The sequence below is a fragment of the Octopus bimaculoides genome, chromosome 20 (assembly GCF_046866305.1).
Source record: "Octopus bimaculoides isolate indiv1 chromosome 20, ASM4686630v1, whole genome shotgun sequence".
NCBI classification, from domain to species: Eukaryota; Metazoa; Mollusca; class Cephalopoda; order Octopoda; family Octopodidae; genus Octopus; species Octopus bimaculoides.
The window spans coordinates 26,809,210-26,828,711 of record NC_142947.1 but is presented as its reverse complement, the minus strand read 5'-3'; the positions used below and the strand labels follow the sequence as shown (position 1 = coordinate 26,828,711).

The 19,502-nt window shown below is 35.1% G+C and overlaps 1 protein-coding gene across 10 annotated transcripts in view; it reads right to left on the bottom strand.

The window, feature by feature from the left end:
- The window catches only part of LOC106867506 (uncharacterized), a 348,378-nt gene that overhangs the window by 159,745 nt on the left and 169,131 nt on the right, over positions 1-19,502 (bottom strand). For 3 of the 10 annotated variants that reach the window (XM_052975064.2, XM_052975069.2, XM_089338258.1), the window contains 2 exons: positions 9,853-9,933; positions 8,125-8,273 (listed from right to left, as the gene is read on the bottom strand). In XM_052975064.2, coding sequence (XP_052831024.1) covers positions 8,125-8,186 — 62 coding nt within the window. In that variant the 5' untranslated portion in view covers positions 8,187-8,273; positions 9,853-9,933. Of the gene's footprint in view, positions 1-7,843; positions 7,936-8,124; positions 8,274-9,852; positions 9,934-19,502 lie in introns of all 10 variants that reach the window. The other 7 variants (XM_052975067.2, XM_089338259.1, XM_089338260.1 and 4 more) reach the window with 6 other exon arrangements.

Genomic DNA, 19,502 nt, shown 5'->3' with positions numbered 1-19,502 from the left:
GAGGGGTTTTGTCATTTTGGATGTTTGAAGAATAAGAAGAATGAGTCTACAAGGGAAGCAACAGGTGGCAGGGGGGACAACTGGCTCCTTAGTAGAATTTTTTAAGATGGTCAAAATTGTATACTGAGGTGTGGCTTGTACTTTTGTATGAACAGGTTTTCCTTGTTTAGGCGTTCTTGTACTGAGATTGAATCTTTGCATTGGTATAATGGGAAGATATGAAAATTCGACGTTTTTTTACTTGCGCATCTGTCGATGTGTCTGCTCAGCGCTATCTGCCTGTATTGAGGGGAATGAATCTGTTCTTTATGTAGCGTGACTCTGCGTCTCAAAGTAGGGCTCGTTCGGCCCACATAATTGTGACCACAACCTGAGCAGGTTAGGACACAGATAAGGTTCTGGGAAGCACTTGTGAAGTTGGTCTTAATTGAGAATTTTTGTCCTTGCTGGAATGTGAATTCCAAGTCTTCAGTTAGGTGTGGACATGTACCACAGTTAGGTCATCTGCAGTTTTTAACTGTTGGTATCGTTTGTATTGAGTATAGTTTTGCACTTGTTAGGAGTCTCTTGAGTGATTTGTTTTGTCGTTTGCATTTTAGTAGTTTGTGTGTATTTAGGATGCTGTTCATTTCCAGGTCTTGAGTGAACAGAAGAAGATTTTGTATAATTGTGTTGTATGCTTCATTGTTTTGGGGATTGTGGGTTGATATGTATGGTAGTGATTTAAGGTGAGGTGTGGTGTTTTGTTTTGTTGTCCTTAGTGTATTTGTGTCCAATTTCATGGCACGTTTAATTCCATGTTCTATAAGTGTAGGTGGGTATTGATGTTCAATGACTGTTATTTTGAGTTCTTGTAGGCGAAGTTCCCGAATGGTTGTGTCAGATACAATTGCACAGATCCTTTTTGCTAGATTGAATGGGATATCTATTTTGGTGTGTTTAGGATGGCATGAACTGAAAAGGAGATACTGTTTTGAGTCTGTTGGTTTGTAATAAATGTCGGTTGCAATTTGGTTGTTGGACTTTTTTTAAATCAAAATGTCCAGAAATGGGAGCTGTTCCTTGCTATATTCCATTGTAAATTGCATATTGGGGTTTATATTGTTGAGTGTGGATTTGAAATCCAGAAATTTATCATAGGTTTCATTCCAGATGTTGAAACAATCGTCTAGGTACCTTTTCCAGTTTTCTCTTATATATTGGTGGAATGGGGTTCCAAATTTTTGGAGCGAAAGTTCATATAGGGTAGATTGAAAGAAATCCATTATTAGGTTTGCAAAGACAGGCGCTGCTTTCCTTCCCATCGCAATACCACATTTTTGGCAGTAGTTTGTTGTATGGAATAGGAAGTAATTGTTTACATCTATATATATATATATATATATATATATATATATATATATATATATATATATATATATATATATATATATATATATATATATATATATATATATATATATATCTATACATATACATTTATAAATATACAGCTATATATATATATATATATATACATATATATACATGCATATATATGTACACATATATACATATAAACATATATACATGCATACATACATATATATATATATATATATATACTTAAATATATAGATACATATATATATATATATATATATATATATATACATAAATATATATATATACATATACATATATACACACATATTTATACATACATATATACATATGGTGGTTGTCTACTCCTTAAACAGAGTTTGACCACCTCCTGCACCTACACCTCAGCCCTTTCATGGCGTCTGATGTGGCTTTTTAAACCAGACAGTGTTTTGAAAAAACACCCACACAGATTGCACCTCTGATTTGCACTACCAATACCTGCAAATAAGTTCTGCTCATTGTGGATCCTAACATGTCTTTTAAGACCCCCATTGGATTTGCAAACCCTCTGGCACACACCACATTCAAACGTGTGCACAGACATATAATCAGAATAGCTGGGTGAGGTTTGTTTTCCATGGGTTCGCAGGTGAGATTTGAGGCCAGCCAAGGATAGACATGGTCTGTCACAGACTGTGCACACAAAAAGGTCCTTGTCATTCACCTTCTCAGTCTTCACCTTTTTCCTTAAATGTTTCTTGAGCCCTGCTTGCATCATCCTGGCCCCTTCAAATGCTTTCACTCCACTCCACACCTTTGTTCGCCATCCAACTCGATCTGAAGCGAGGACTTCTATATCTTTTGGAGCCATTCCAATTGACTTCATAGCAGTCCTTATGCCATCCTTAAACCTTTTTTTAGGTTTATGCCGATAACGTTTCCCCTCTGCAAGCTCACCATAAAACAGCTGTTTCGGCATGCGTTCATCTGCCATTCGAACAATATGGCCACACCATCTCAATTGGTTCCTCAAAATCATGGCTTTAATTGAGGGGATGCCTGCAGATGCAAGGATATCTGTGTTTGGAGTAAAAGAATTCCATTTAATTCTTAAAATATGACGAAGGCATTTTTGGTGGAATTTTTCTAACATTTTAAAATGCCTTTCATAACAGGTCCAAGTTTCACAGGAATACAATAGGGATGTTAAGACAAATGATTTGTAAAGAGCCAGCTTTGTATTGTTATTTATATGTCGCTGGCGCCAGACGCGTGACTCCAAGCCACCAAATGCTTTTGCTGCCCTTTGAATTCGCAGGTGTATTTCCGTATCAAGATTTCCATCATCTTGAACAGAGCTTCCCAGGTAGACAAATGAATTTACAACCTCAAGTAACTTTCCCTTAACAAAAATTTTAGGGAGGTTACAAACAGCACCATACGCAGGTTGATACATTACAACTGTTTTTTTCAGATTGATGGTCAGGCCAAAATCATCACAAGCTGCATCAAATGCAGATACAAGGGATTGCAGACCCGATTCAGAATGACTAACCAGATCGCAATCGTCAGCATACAAAATTTCCCTAATAAGTGAAGTAAAAACCTTCGTTTTAAACTTCAGTCGGGTCAAATTAAAAACATTCCCCGTTGTTCGATATTTTATGTAGATACCCTCCTCAGAGTTTTGAAAGGAATGTGACACCACAACGGCAAAGTATATTGCAAAGAGGGTGGGTGCATCAAGGTCTCCCTGCTTTACTCCATTTTCCACAACAAAAGATTCAGAAAGCCTACCACCAAAATTAACCCTAGCTCTCATATCCTGATGCAAAGCCTTGACCATGTTTATAAACTTTTCTGGGCAACCAATTTTCCCCAGAATTAGCCACAGAGCACTTCGATTAACAGTATCGAATGCTTTGCTCAAATCAACAAAGCAATGGTACAGAGCAAGATTCTGTTCAATGCACTTCTCCTGTAATTGTCTGACAGTAAAGATACAATCAGCTGTGCCCCTGGAGGAACGAAAACCACACTGAGACTCAGACACCATACTTGGAACTATAAAGGTATTTAAACGTTCTAACAAAATGCGGGCGAGCACCTTTCCAACCACAGACAAAAGGGAAATCCCACGAAAATTACCACACAGATCCTTTGGCCCCGATTTATATAAGGAGACAAGAATGGCATCAATCCAGTCTTGAGGCACTTTCTCACTTCTCCAACAGTGACAAATTAAAATATTTAAGAGTTCCATCATTTTGTCACCCCCATATTTCAAGACTTCTGCACAGATTCCATCAGATCCTGGAGACTTGTTGTTATTCAGCTTATTCATAGCTAAATAAATGTCATTTAGAGTTGGTTCAGATGCCATCTCTTCTATAACTGGAAGTTGTTCAATTTTTTCTATCGTCCTCATATTAACGGATGATGGTCTATTCAAAAGTGCAGAGAAATGTTCTACCCAACGCTTATGAATAGAAGCGGTGTCAGTCAGAAGAAAACATCCATCTTCTGTTCTCACTGGAGCTACTGAAGAAGATTTTGGACCATATACCTCCCTAACATAAGAATACAAACAACTGGCATCATTTCTATCAGCTGCTTCTTGTGCCCCTTTTGCCCTATCATTCCACCATTCCTGTTTAATTTTCCTTAGAGCAGTTTGCACCCTCCTTTTCAGCTTTCTGTAAGTTTCATTTGAGTTGGGATTCAATGACTGAGAGAGCAGTGTATTGCCTAAGTTTTGTTTTTCTAAAAGTAGATCATGAATTTCTGCTGATCTATCTGAGAACCAATCTCTGGATTTATGAGATTTAAATCCCACTGACGAACTTGCAGCCTGAAATACTTTTGTTTTGAAATCTTCCCATAAATTGTTTGGGTCAAGATTAATACTTTCTATAGCGTCGTGGAATCTTTGCAAGTTGCTTGATAATTTAAAGTTTGCAACGTTTAACTTTTTGGGTATCTTAGGACCAGACTGTTGGTTTTTAGGTTTTATCGAAAAATCTATTTTGCCACGCAGTAGATGATGGTCAGTCCAGCTCTCTGCCCCTCTCATGACCCGAACGCTAGAAACGTCTTTCATATCACATTTCCTAATCAAAATATAATCTATAAGATGCCAGTGCTTAGATCTTGGGTGCATCCAGGTGGCTTTATATTTATTTTTCTGTTTAAACAGAGTGTTGGTGACAACCAGATCATTCTCAGTACAAAACGTCAAAAGAGCTACTCCATTTCTATTGCATTTTCCAATCCCATGTCGACCTAAAACAGGCCATGAAACATAGTCCCTTCCAACTCTTGCATTGAAATCTCCCAAAATGACCAGCTTGTCAGAAATTGGTACTTTCCTCAATAATCTTGCTAGATTGTCATAAAACTGTCCCACAGTTTCCTCAGAATGGGACATTGTTGGTGCATAAATACTGACAACGGTAAGAAACCTACCTTTTGTCAGTTTGATACGGCATGACATGATCCGGTCAGATATACCACTTGGAAGCTCTGCAATGGAGGACACTAATGTATTCTTGAGAGCAAACCCAACACCAGATTCTCTACGCTGACCCTTAGGTAGGCCTTTCCAGAAGATAGTATATCCATAAGCAGATTCCATTACTTGACCCTCACCAGAGAGACGAGTTTCAGAGAGAGCAACTATATCAAGGGAATATTTCTTTAGCTCACATGCAATAAGTGCAGTACGCCTTTCTGGCCTCTTCGTGAAATTATCATCAAGAAGTGTGCGCACATTCCAACAGCCAAAATTCAAACGATGTTTATTTTTACTTTTTCTTGAGGTCTGTTTGACCACAGTGGCAGGATGACGACCGGGTCCAGCCTGTGATACAGTGGGACACCTGCCGGGCCAGACCTGTTCCCCTGATGTTCCCAAGCCTTTTTTGCCATTTACTGAATTTGTTTCAGACATTTTAAAATAAGTTACAGGTGCATTTTTAGGTTTCTGCCAACCAACCAATTGAATGATTTTACTAAGATTTGGAGTACAGGAAGTACCTGTGCATATACATACATACATATACATACATACATATACATACATATGTACATATATATACACATATATACTTGCATACATATATTAATACATACATATATATATATATATATATATACATATATATATACACATATATATATACATATTTATACATATATACATATAAATCTATATATATACATACATAATATATATATATATATATATATATATATATATATATATATATACACACACACATACATAATATATATATGTTTGTGTGTGTGTGTATGCATGTATATATGTGAGATAATAGTATTATCTCATTCCAATAGAGATGTCATGGTTTCACTTTTGGCATGTAATACTGAAATAGTGTAAGAGATAAGAGATTGCTCCAGGCACGCATTAGGCAAGAAGTTGAATTTTTTTTTTTTTTGCCCATAACACTATATGGACCCTAAGTAAAGCATGCATAAAATTTGAATGAAATTGGTTGGGTAGTTCTCGAATTTTAGTGATGCCCACATACAGACAGATGGACAGACACACATAGTTTTATATATATATAATGATATATACACACACACAAATGTATATTTACATGTATGTGTATATATATGTAAAAGAGAGAGAGAGAAAGAAAGACAGAGAGAGATAGAGTAAGACTTCTACATATTAGTTGGAAATCAGTAGTTGAGCTAAAAAGTCATTTTTATGAACAATTCATTAACAAGCATTGGTCATTCTCTTGACTGAGCATGTATATGCATATAACTGTAATATATACATACATATTAAACAATTATATACATGCACACACACAAACACACACACACACACACACACACACACACACACACACACACTCAATGAAAGACAAAAATTTGTGTTGAACTGGTTTGAACTGAGAATGGAAATATAAGTGATTAGATGCTACAACCCATTTTTATACACCAATCTACTTTCCATCAAATAAATATATAGTTATTTTATTCTTTTACTTGTTTCCGTCATTTTGACTACAGTCATGCTGGAGCATCACTTTACAGGGTTTTCAGTCAAAGAAATCGACCCCAGGACTTATTCTTTGTAAGCCTAGTACTTATTCTATCGGTAACTTTTGTCAAAATGCTAAGTTATGGAGATGTAAACACACCAACATTGGTTGTCAAGTGATGGTGGGGGGACAAGCACCAACACAAAGACACACATAAATATATACATATATATATACACGATGGGCTTCTTTCAGTTTCTGTCTACCAAATCCATTCACAAGGCATTCGTTGACCTGAAGGTATAGAAGAAGACTCTTGCCCAAAACTTTTGAGGTGTTTAACCCCTTCCCCAGTGACTTTTTTGGGAGAAAATGTTTCATTTTCAGACGAATGCTTTTATTGCTTCTTTTTAATAGTATTTTTTAATGCTGATTTTGGAAATAACTTTTCTTTTTATCTATTTCCAACATTTCACTTAAAATTTTATTTTGAAGATACCATTTTTGACAAAAACGAGATAATTCATCTTCCCATATTTTTTAACATATTTTTTATTTATTGTTTTTTTTTCCAACTTTACCATCAAAAGTAAATGAGAATTACACATTTATTTTAGTCTTTTTTTTAGCATGTCTTCTCATAAATCTTTTTATATATTCTTATTTTCAGTTTTCCTAACCAAAAGTAAATGTCTATAAAATACTGTACTTATTTTATCTTTTATTTTACCTCATCTTCCCATACATCTTACTTTCTCTGGCATTTTATGAATGATTATTTGATATGGTATTTTTCAAAGCATGGTACTACACATAAAGGTACATTACAGAGTTTACACATATATTGTGACTCCTTCCTGACTGGTTTAAGCTATTATCAGACAAGCTTGCACTCTCATCTGATGCATCCAAGCTTCTAATAGAAGGTTCATACTCATTGTCATCTTCTGAGCTTGACATCTGGGCATAATTTGTAAAAAAATTTTTTAAAACAGGAAAAATGCCAAGAATTGACATATAAATGTGTCTGTGGCTATTTTTGAAATTATATGTTTTGACAAGTTTACTCATCGAACTATGAAAAAGACAAACTGGGTGAAGACAAGTTAACTCATCTTTGTTGGGTAAGGGATTGATAATCACTGTTAAATTTCTGTTGGGAAGGATTCTCTGAATAATGTTGTCCTGAATTTAGTATGTTTTTGGGGGGAAAAATGTGAACACAATATGCAGAATCTTTTGGATCAGAGCTGACTTGCAGGGCTAAATAGTGCCTGATTTAGACTTGGTGTGACCATAAGCTATATAATGCTTGGAGAACTCATGTTAAAAAAAGATTTCACAAAAATTGAAAACATGCTTTTCATTATTTTGAGGCTCCTTTGAATTGTGAAACTGGGGATGAACAACAACAATGACAACATTGATAAATACATGAGCTAGGCACAAAGCCATACCTTTAGATGGTGAAGGTGTCTGTTCAGTGCCTGAATTTTCACTGTAATTTATCAACCCTACTCCACCTCAGAAGACCTTGGCAGAGATTTAACTGCAAAGTAATAATTGTTTCTATCATAAACACAAACCAAAAACTTGTGAGAATATAGTTCATTATGACTCCAGTACTTGACTGGCACTTTACTTTACCCAAAATGAAGGAAGGCAAAGTTAACTTTGGCGAGATTCAAACATAACTGTAAAGAATGATATGATTGGAAAATATTTTTGCTTAGCTTACCTTTCCTTTTCTTCTTCTCTCTCAGTAACTATGTTCACTGATTTCTTGAATCTGGAATTCATTTTCCTGGCATATCACTGCCTGACATCTGCATCTAGTTTGTCTCTGTTGTCTGCCTTTACTGTTTGGTGGTTATCATCTTATTACTGCTGTCAAAGCAAGAATAACAAACTAAATTGCTTGTTGTATGTAACTACAAACCCCGGTGAGTTTTGTCTCCTTCTAAATAGTCAGACATGACAGTTAAATTTCATTTAATTTAGTGTCGACTTTTCTTACTTTCTTCAACTCTCACTCTGTGTGTGTGTGTGTGTATTTCCTTTCTTCTTTACCACTCGTCTTTCACCCTTTCTTTAACATTTTACAATTATCTTTTATTTCTTTTCTGTTATTTCTCTTCTTTCTACATGTTTCTGTTATCTTTTTATTTTGTCTTTGGTCTTTTTCTTTGTATTGCATTTTGTACATGATGATGTCATCATTTATTATTTGTTTTAGTGCTTTTTTCTGATTTTTCACCTTCACTTCTCATCTGATACTTTTTCCTAGACTGTTTTTCAAATAATTCTTCTTACTATTTTCTTCTTCCATTCCTCCCTTTATCATATTCTCCACGCCTTTTTTTCTTACATCATGTCCTCCTCTCTCTTTCTCCCCTTCTTATAGCCTACATCCCCATCCCAACAAGACTATTGATCATGTTCAGTGACATTACCTGCACAATATATCAATATATAATCTCACACACACACATGTATGTGTGTATGTGTGTGTATATATATTATATATATATATTATATATATATATATATATATATATATATATACACATACATTTACATACATACATACATACATTTACATAAATATACTTACACACGTGTGTGTATGTATATGTGTGTGTGTGTATGTATGTATATAGATATATATATATATATCATCATCATCATCATCATCATCATCGTTTATATATATATATATATATATATATATATATATATATATATATATATATATATACATACACACACATACATATATAGATATACATACATACACCCACACATACATACATGCAGACCAACAATGCCTTATATTCAGTCATGTCAGCATAAGAAGACTTCATTCTTCCATATAATAAATACTTTCACCTAAAACTTTTGTCATTGTACAAGCCTGGTAAAAATAATGGTAATAAATGATAATATTTTTAAAAAATTCAGATAAAAGCAAAGCAGTAGTGCCTTTTTAAAGATCATAGTAGTTATCAAGCAATGAAATCAAACTGAAATTTAGTTGGTATAGAAAATTAGGATGAGCTATTGCTAGTCTCAGAACTGTCAAGAGAATTTCCAATGGAATTTTTAATTGAATCAAGATATGTATCAATTGTATGAAAAGGAATCTGGAATATAAACAAACAACATGGCTGCAATGTAATATGGTAAAATGAGCCACAGAAGGAGTACTGTGGAAATTCTCTCTGTAAACATATAACATCAATAGTGAAACTCTTCTGATGGTTGTTACAAAACTATTAAACAGAAAACTATCTGGAAAAGACCTTATAGTTGTTTATTGCTACAGAATGCTTCTACAGGCAAACCCTAACCAATACATTAAAAAAAAACAATAAGCGCTGAACTCGGTTACACTGACTATTTGGTAGTTATACTGACTACACTTGTGCCTAAAAGCATGAGAAATATGAGGTCAAAAACTACATACCTGATAAGTGCTTAAATGCTTTATATAAGCTGAAAATATGTTGCTTGAATATTTCCCCCAAGATCACTGCAAAACACACAGCTTGATGAATGAAGAGCAAACAGGAAAAAAGAATAGAATTTTGGGTTATGCCAAACAGCAGTTTAAGGGAAAGAAACAACAATACAAAAGTTTACAGATTGTATGGCTAAATTATAAAGTGTTTGACTCAGTCTCTCACTCATGTATAGAGTCACTACACTTTGCCAAGATTCCATCTGCTATAGATGATGCTATTAAGAAGCTGACAACATGGTCCACACAGCTAGTGAATTAAGTTATCAAGAGGAATATTTCAGAGTAATAGCTTGTCTGCAATCTTTTTTGTTCTGGCAATGAACACCTTATCAGCTTTGTTGAAGAAATGCAAACTCTACATGACAAGATCTGCAGAGGAGAGAAAAATTCATGTTACCAACACCTTTTTTGGTTGATGACTTTTACCTGTATTCCAGTGAGATTCCAGTAAGAGACAATTTCACTTGGTCACATTTTCATGAGACATGAATAGAATTTAGTGAAAGTAAGTTCATACTTGGTAGTCAGTTGAGGAAAGATTGTTGCGCAGGCAAGTAATATGGATATCAAAGGCTTGTCTATCTCCCCTCTCCAATAATGAATGCTATATGTACCTTGGAATTGACACAAGTAATGCAAATGTTGGGGCTGTGAGTAAAGTGACAGTGATCAAATTATAGTTCTGTAGACTTTGAAATCAAAGCTGTTTGCATTCAAAGAGTATATAAATGTTGGTACTGGACAGGGCCCTTGAAGAGATTTGAAACTTGAACATCAAATCAAGAAAGATTCTAACCACCACTGATAATTTCCACATCAACAATGACACTGACAGTATCTATACAAAAGCATATAGTCAACCTTTAACTTCAGTGTTGTTTCACTCAACAATAAAGGGAGAAATGAGAATATCACGTGTACTCAACAGTGACAATAAGAATATCATGAGATTAGGTGACAAACTTCTGAATAGATATTCTGAGTGTACAGCTGTTCCATATGAGCCAAGAGAAGCTGGATTAACCTACTTGAACAGAAACTTGGAGGAGAAACACTCCGTCATATCAACAGAAAGTTATGTATGGGTACATATCACAGAGAATACCAACAACATTGAGAGGAAGAGTAGCTTCTCTTGAACCTGTGCTACATACATCACATTTCACCTACATGGAAATGCTTTTGCTATCTAAGAACAGAAAATAGTCACTAAATAAATACATTAACAATAAGAGAGATAAGGATACCTCTAAATATCCATACTAATGATAGAAATGTTGATTGTATGATGCCAAAGGGGAAGATATCCACATCATCAACAGCTGTTCAAAAAATGTTCTCAAGTAACTACCTTCACATGAGACGTGACATTATTGTTAAAACCATTTACAATACTATCCACAGGAAAGATCTCCGGATGGCCACATCAAAGGCACACCAGAATCAGAGAGTACCCACCCTTTCAAAAATAAGGAATTGCTTTAAAACATTTCCATAAAGTCAGTGACACACTGTAAACACCAAAAGACCTGATATTTTCTGCAAGAGAAGGAAAAATCATGCACAGCTGTTGAGGTCAACTGCCCAGCAGATGTGAAGGCCTTGTCTAAAATTGGGGAAAAGAAAACATCTTTGATGAACTAATGAGAAATTTAGAGCTCTTAGATTTAGGCTAAACAGTGCAATGAATTATATAACAACAGTTATGCATAAAAGACTAGAAATATTAGGTGTTTCAAAGAACAAAGTGATTTGCATTTTTCAAATACAAATAATTAGTGATACAGTAAGTATTTGCAAAATATACCAGGGATACTCCATTCCAGTTTACCAAGAACGAACATATGCATATTCTTGCCCATTCAGCTATGCACAGGTTACAATGTTTGCTCCCACTGATATATGGGCCTGGTTCTTCTAGGATCTTCCATGAGATTATGTGCAGAGTTCCTTCCTCTTTCAGGCACCACATGTGAAACACTTACAAGCAGCACCTCTCCAACCATAATTTCTCATTCAGGATCCCAGAAAGGCAATGCACCACATCCTTGGCTAATTACATGTAGCGCCTAAAGGACAAAGGAACTCCACGTGTAATCTCATGTGAGATCCCAGAACTGAGCCTCTACATCAATGAGAGCAAGCAGTGCATAGCTGAACAGGTGAGAATATCAAGGAAATCACTCGACCCAGGGAACATCTTAAATTTCAGGTTGGAAGCCTTCAGACCCTGGTTACACTTCAGGAGATTCCTACTGAAGTCCTAGAACCCACAAACCAACCAAATAGACTACAGTTAGTGGTCTAAGGGAGACAATCCCTTGCACTTAACCTTTTGTCCGAGTGGTCAACAAATAGTAAAGAGGTCATTTCTCACTCCACTTTGTAGAGAGGTTATAGACCACCAGCCATTAGGATCTGAAGAAATGTCATAAAGTTAAGCACTTTATGGATGTGAAACCCAGGGTAACCCCATAGACCAGCCATGGCTATCTTTATTTAATTACTCTACTGCTCTATTACTTAGAGAGTGCTTCTCTTTCAGATTTATGATTTACTGACAATATATATATGTATATATAAACTTAGTTGGAAATGGATGTGTGGCATTCAATCAAATAATAATATAAATAATATATATATATGCATATATGGGTACAGGACATCACCAATAGTAAGCAACATGAAATACAAAAACAAATGAGTTCAATACGCAAACAATGAGAGAAACAAATGGAAAACAGGACAAGTAACATGAACGACCCTTCATCAGTTGTCAGCTGTCTATCTACTCCTCATTTTGAGCATTGAATGACAATATGAGTCTTCAATGACAGTTGCTCCCATTAGTACCAAAATAAAATTAGCAATTTATGAAGGGTTAAAGTTGAGAACAAAAACAGGACAATGGAGACATACAAAGAAACCAAATGAAAACAAACATGGAGGGTTATTGGACCAGAACGAGGGTAAAATAGCGAATGCTGCAGAAATATTTTCTTTGACAAGAGAAAAGATAGAAGAGAGAGAGAGGGTACATCCAGTCTTTAGGATAGCCCCAAAAGAAATGAAAGATGATCATGTGAGGAAAAGAAAGATGGACGATGGTCACGTGTGAGCAACAAGAGAGTAAAAGAGAAAGAGAGGGAGAGAGAGACAGATAGAAAATGGTGAAGGAGAGAAAAAGGGGAATTAGAGAAAGGATGAGAGAGAAAACGATAGGGGAGAAAATGATAGGGGAGAAAACAGTATAGAATAGAGTCACATCAAAAAGATTAAAATAAACTTAGTTGGAAATGGATGCGTGGTGTTCAATCAAATGATAATATAATATATATATATATATATAGAAATATGTTACAAAAACAAAATAGAAACTACCTGTAGAAATGTAGGGGGGAAAGTAAGAAGAAAAATAAGTGAAAATGCACATTGGAAATCAAAAAAAGTAAAGGCTTTTTAATGATAGATATATACAAGTAGATGAACTGAGGTAGGAATAAAAGTAATAAAAGTCATTATTGTGAATTGTAAAAGAGATTCAAAAGCATACCGGTTTCGTAATGTTACTAATCATTGCTTTGAATGCACACCGCTTACTGAATGGTATCAGGTCTACTAGTCCCTGAGTAAAAAGATTATGTGTAAGGAGGTAAGTAGTTCTGGATTTGGTGCAATTAGGGTAGATATAGATCTGTAATGTGAATGGTGTATGGGATGTATGGGGGTTAGTGGTATTAATTGAAAGGTTAGTAGTGTTCTGTATTATGTTATGTGTTCATATTTAGTTGTGGGAGATATTTATTGATGAAAGTTGCCTCTTTATTCATTCTTTGTTGTATTGAGGTGTTCTGTGAACATTGGTAGGAGGGAAAAATTAGGAAATTCGGATTAAGATTCCTCGCACACCTTTCTATGTGTCTACTGACCTGCATCTGTCTGTATTGTGGCTGGCGGATTTGTTCTTTGTGGAGAGTGGTTCTTCGACGGAGTGATATTCCTGTTTGGCCAATATAATTATTCTTCGGGGGGGTGGTTAAGCATGTCTAAGTCATCCCTGATGAAGCTTTTCACATATTTTAGAAACAGTTTGAGTACGATGTCGAGGAAGTTGCTCAAACGGTGGGTTTCACAAGCAGGGCCAGCAATGATGGATCTCAGTTTGAGGTCAGTAGGGGGAGGAACATTAATGCATAGGCTTGGAGAAACTTTGCAAGCTTTACAAATATGTGGATTTTTGTATATTTTAGGTAATCCATAGAATAGACTAGGTCTGTATTTAAAATTGGATTGTCAATTTCATGTTTAGTGAGGCCCTTTCCATGTATTTGAAGTAAAGAGGATAAGTTTTTAAGTGTCTTCTGTAGATTGTATTGTACTATCTTCTCATAGTAAATATTATTTTCCAACATGGAGAGTATTAACTTTTTGTAGTACTCTGTGTCCATTACCACTACTGCACCTCCTTTGTCGGCTTCTTTAATGGTGAGGTTTATATCATTTTTTAACTCAATTAGGTCTTTCCATTCATTTACATTAAGGTTGGATTTAATTCGTTGTTTTTGTAGGGTATTAAAAGGAAAACTGGTCATGTATTCACAAAAAGCATCAAGTGCTTTATTTCTGCCTTTTGTAGGACAGTATTCACTTTTGTTTTTTTACTATTGAGTCATCTTCGCTAGTGCTTCTGTTAGGTGTAATTTTCGGCAGAAATCCATAGTGTTATCCTTAATTTCATTCAGGTTCGATCTGCAAGGGGTTAGAGTAAACTTTAAACCTCTTGCTAGAATTTTAGTTTGTGTAATACTTAAAATTTTCTTTGATAAGTTGATTATTTTCGGTTGTTCTTGTACATTTTGTTCCATTTCACATCTCTGTTTCTCTGATTTTAGTAGGTGGATTGTTATGGAAAGTCTGTATTATGTTTGGTTTGCTGAGGAGAAAGTGGGTGTAAAGTGTGTCTGTGGTAGTATGTTTGTGGTGAAGTGACTGTGTAGTGGGCTAGATTATGGTTGTACTGAGGGTTGTTATATTGTCTATGTGGTTTGGGTTGAATTTATTTTTAATATTGTAATGTGGGTGGAGGGAGAAGTTATGTTGTCTAGTTAGGTTGTGTCTAGTTGAATGATTGAAGTAACCATGTTGAGGGTTAAGTCTTGGAGCTAAATTCTTCCATTTATTGTGAGATGATGAGGGTGGATTGGTAGGTATTGATTCCCAAAAGTTTAGGTTAGTCTGGAGGTTTCGATGGAACCTTTGATTTGTATGTAGGATGCCTTTTATATATATATATCATCATCATCGTTTAACGTCCGCTTTCCATGCTAGCATGGGTTGGACGATTTGACTGAGGACTGGTGAAACCGGATGGCAACACCAGGCTCCAATCTAATTTGGCAGAGTTTCTACAGCTGGATGCCCTTCCTAAATGCATATATGGGTACAGGATATCACCAACAGTAAACAACATGCAATACAAAAACAAATGAGTTCAATATGTGAACAGTGAGAGAAACAAATGGAAAACAGGGCAAGTAATATAAAGAACGACCCTTCATCAGTTGTCGGCTGTCTATCTACTCCTCATTTCGAGCATGGAACAACAATATGAATCTTCGAAGACAGTTGCTCCCATAAGTACCAAAATAAAATTTGGGATTTATGGAGGGTCAAAGTTGGGAACAAAAACAAAACAGTGGAGATATACAAGGAAATTGAACAAAGTAAATTTATCTTAATCTTTTTGATGTGATTCTACTCTATACTGTTTTCTCTCTCATCCTTTCTCTAATTCCCTTTTTTCTACCCTTCACCATTTTCTATCTGTCTCTCTCTCTCCCCTCTTTCTCCATTACTCTCGTTGCTCACATGTGACCATCATTCATCTTTCTTTTCCTCACATGATCATCTATCTTTTCTTTCAGGGCTGCTCTTTCTTTTCCTCATGCGATCATCTTTCATTTCTTTCGGAGCTGTCCTAAAAACTGGATGTATCCTAACTCTCTCTTCTATCTTTTCTCGTGTCAAAGAAAATATTTCTCCAGCGTTCATTATTTTACCCTCGTTCGGGTCTAATAACCCTCCATGTTTGTTTCCATTTGGTTTCTTTGTATGTCTCCATTGTCCTGTTTTTGTTCTCAACTTTAACCCTTCATAAATTGCTAATTTTATTTTGGTACTAATGAGAGCAACTGTCATTGAAGACTCATATTGTCATTCAATGCCCGAAATGAGGACTAGATAGACAGCCGACAACTGATGAAGGGTCGTTCTTTATGTTATTTGTCCTGTTTTCCATTTGTTTCTCTCACTGTTTGCGTATTGAACTCATTTGTTTTTGTATTTCATGTTGTTTACTGTTGGTGATGTCCTGTACTCATGTATGCATGTATATATATGTATATATATATATATATATATATATATATATATATACTGTAAGTTTAGAGGGAATACTTGAAAAAGTTTTCAAAAGTAGAAGAAGCCCTCCACTAAATTATGCATTAGAGAATTTCAAGAAAGACTCGGATATGCATCTATATATACATGTAGATGTAGGTATGTACATATTTGTATGTATACATGCATATGCTCATATATCATTTGTATATATATATATATATATATATATATATATATATACTAGCAGTATAACCCGACCATGTCCGGGTGACTTATTACGCCATCTACGATAAGTCTTTCTAGGTGAAAATCAACTAAAAAAGAAAGCCTTACAACGAAAAAACCCTTATGATGTAAATATGTTCATAATTCAAAAGACGACAAAATTAATAGGGAAAGTTTGAAGGCTGTTTTGCGTGAAATTATTAAGCATACGTAAATTTCATCTGTCTAATTGCCTATAGAAATGCTTGTGCAAAACAACTTTTTGCGCTGCCCTGATTATATATAGCAGGGTAAGCAATTTGTGATGAAGCAATTGCTGATGATCTGTTGCTACACAGTTCTGCCAGAATTCTATCAGATTGGGCAGTAGATGTTGATGCACCATTTTGCATTATGTTCAAAGTAGCTTCTGGAATGTGGTGAATTGCTGCAGTCTGTTGCTGTCATTTTAAACCGGTTGCTTTCTTTCCCCAGCAAACTCTCTTCTTTGGAGGCATAATCTATGTATATATTAAACAGAACAACAAAAGTTATAATAGATGGCAGGGTCAGTACTTTTCACATATCTGTAATTTTTCAGATTAACACCCGCACGATTACCCAACCCTAATCCTAACACTAACCCTAACATTAACCCTAAACCCTAACCCTAACCCTAACCCTAAAACCCTAACCCTAAAACCCTAACCCTAACCCTAAAACCGTAACCGTAACACTAATCCTAACACTAACCGTAACCGTAACCCTAACCCCTAACCCTGACCCTAAAACCCTAACCCTAACACCCTAGTGAAAATCGCGGTATATTTACAAAACATTGACGAACAAGAGTTATATTTTACTGAATGATTGTGTACTTGCACGTGTATGTGTTTGAGAGAGCGAGAGAAGAAGAGATAGAGAGAGGGGGAGAAAGGAATAGAGGTAGTTAAAAGTTTTCTTATGACGGCTTCTCTTCACTGCCTATTACTTCATTAGAAATCTATGGATGCACTTACGCACATAATAGAGAAAAATGAAACAAATATGGACGACTTGCTCCGAAACACCACCGAGTGGGGAACACTTCCCAAAAATAACCTGCAGTTGTTTCCTTCAAGATTCCTACATGCTCGAAATGTACATACATCAAGGTATATTTGTAGAAAATTTCACGAAAAAATATTCATTTTCCTGGAAGTTAAGAGGAATTTAAGTGGAATTTCCGAAAATTGCCCCCCGCCCCCCTCCCAAAACACTTTCACTGAAAATTCTTCTACATTCGGAATCTACATAATAAATAATATATGCATAGAAAATTTCATTTAAAAATATTCATTTTTCTGAAAGTTATGACCTTCTAAAGTTGGTGGGTACAACTCTGTAGTTATGCCACATTGACGAACGTGAATGATTGTTTACTTGCACGTGTATGCGTTTGAGAGAGCGAGAGAGGAAGAGGGGGAGATAGAGAACGGGAGCAATGTGTATGTTGTTGTCACAGATTACGTATGTGTGGTCGTGTGTGTTTTTATGTATCAATGTTATGAAAAATAGGTAAAGAATACTGAGAAAAAAGTTTAATCTATGACGTTGTATGTATCACTTTCTCTCTCTGTTGAGCACGTGTGTAAGAACGCTGTTCTAGGTAGAAGGGAAGAAATATAAAAGTTGCTAGAAACAACAGCCAAATCTCCCTTAAATCACACAAAGTAAACGGAATTTTACAAATCTAATTTCTGCACTGGAAAGTTCAGATCGAGAAAATTCCATTGATGTAAAAAAATTTTACGAAAAAGTGGAAAATGTGGATTTCTATAAACTTTTAAAAAGGCTTCACACAGACACACAACTTCAGCTTTATATATATATATATATATATATATATATATATATATATATATATATATATATATATATATATATATATATATATACATACATATATACATATGTATGTATGTATGTATGTATGTATGTATGTAATGTATGTATGTATGTATATAGAGCGTTCTTAAATTGTTAATTTGCAAATATTGAACTAATGTTTTTTCAAGCAGAACTACATTTCATCAAAAAATTCCCTTCAAAATTGATACGGGTGAGGAGTCTAATGTGGGTTATGTATGAGCATGTATATGCTAAATAAAATGAGATAACAAAGCCAAGGCTGTGTGGAATTTTCAGGACATTTATAAAGAGAAAGTTAGTCTTACAGCCATTTCTGGGATATTAGGGATATCCCTTCATCAGAGACGATGTATGATTGTTAAATAGAAGGAAATATTAGAGTTCAATATGAGGAGTTATTTTGGAAAAGGAAACAAATAAGGAATGTATAGGGAAATAGGAGAATGAATGTAGAAATAAAAAAAAGTGTATAAAAATGTCATAGTTGCAGTTCCATTATCCAAGGAAAGTAGTGTGTAGAAGTGGTAGAAATGCTTCCTGTCCGTGGTATGTAAATTCCAATAGGAGTTCATATTTTGTCATCACAAATGGAAAGTGTGGAGATGTAGATTCTATGTGCTGTTCATTCAAAGGGGTCTTGTGGTGTGAAAGAAAATTTGAGAAGGGAGGAGAAATGCGAATATTAAAATGAAGAGATAGGTCAAAGGAAAGGGTGAGAAAAAAAGAGGAAGAGAAAATGAAAATAAAAGAAAGTGAAAAAAGTGTAAGGAAGTAAAAAAAGGAATGTTAGTTGGTGGTCAAGATATTATAAGGGGGAATGGGAGAGGAATAAGGGAGGGGTAGGAAGAGATAAGAATGTGAGTAATGAATATGTGTGAGATGGGGTGATATGTTAGAATGGCATTAAGGGATGGGTACAGAAAAAGGTATAGGAGGTTTTTTTTTCAAGAGTCAGTAGTAAACCACAAATTGGAAGGGAAAAATAGTAAGAATGGTCAAGTTTCTATAAATAGACTTATGTGCTTATTCTACTGGCTAATGTGATAGTGTGAGTAGAGGGATCGGAGAGAAAGAAG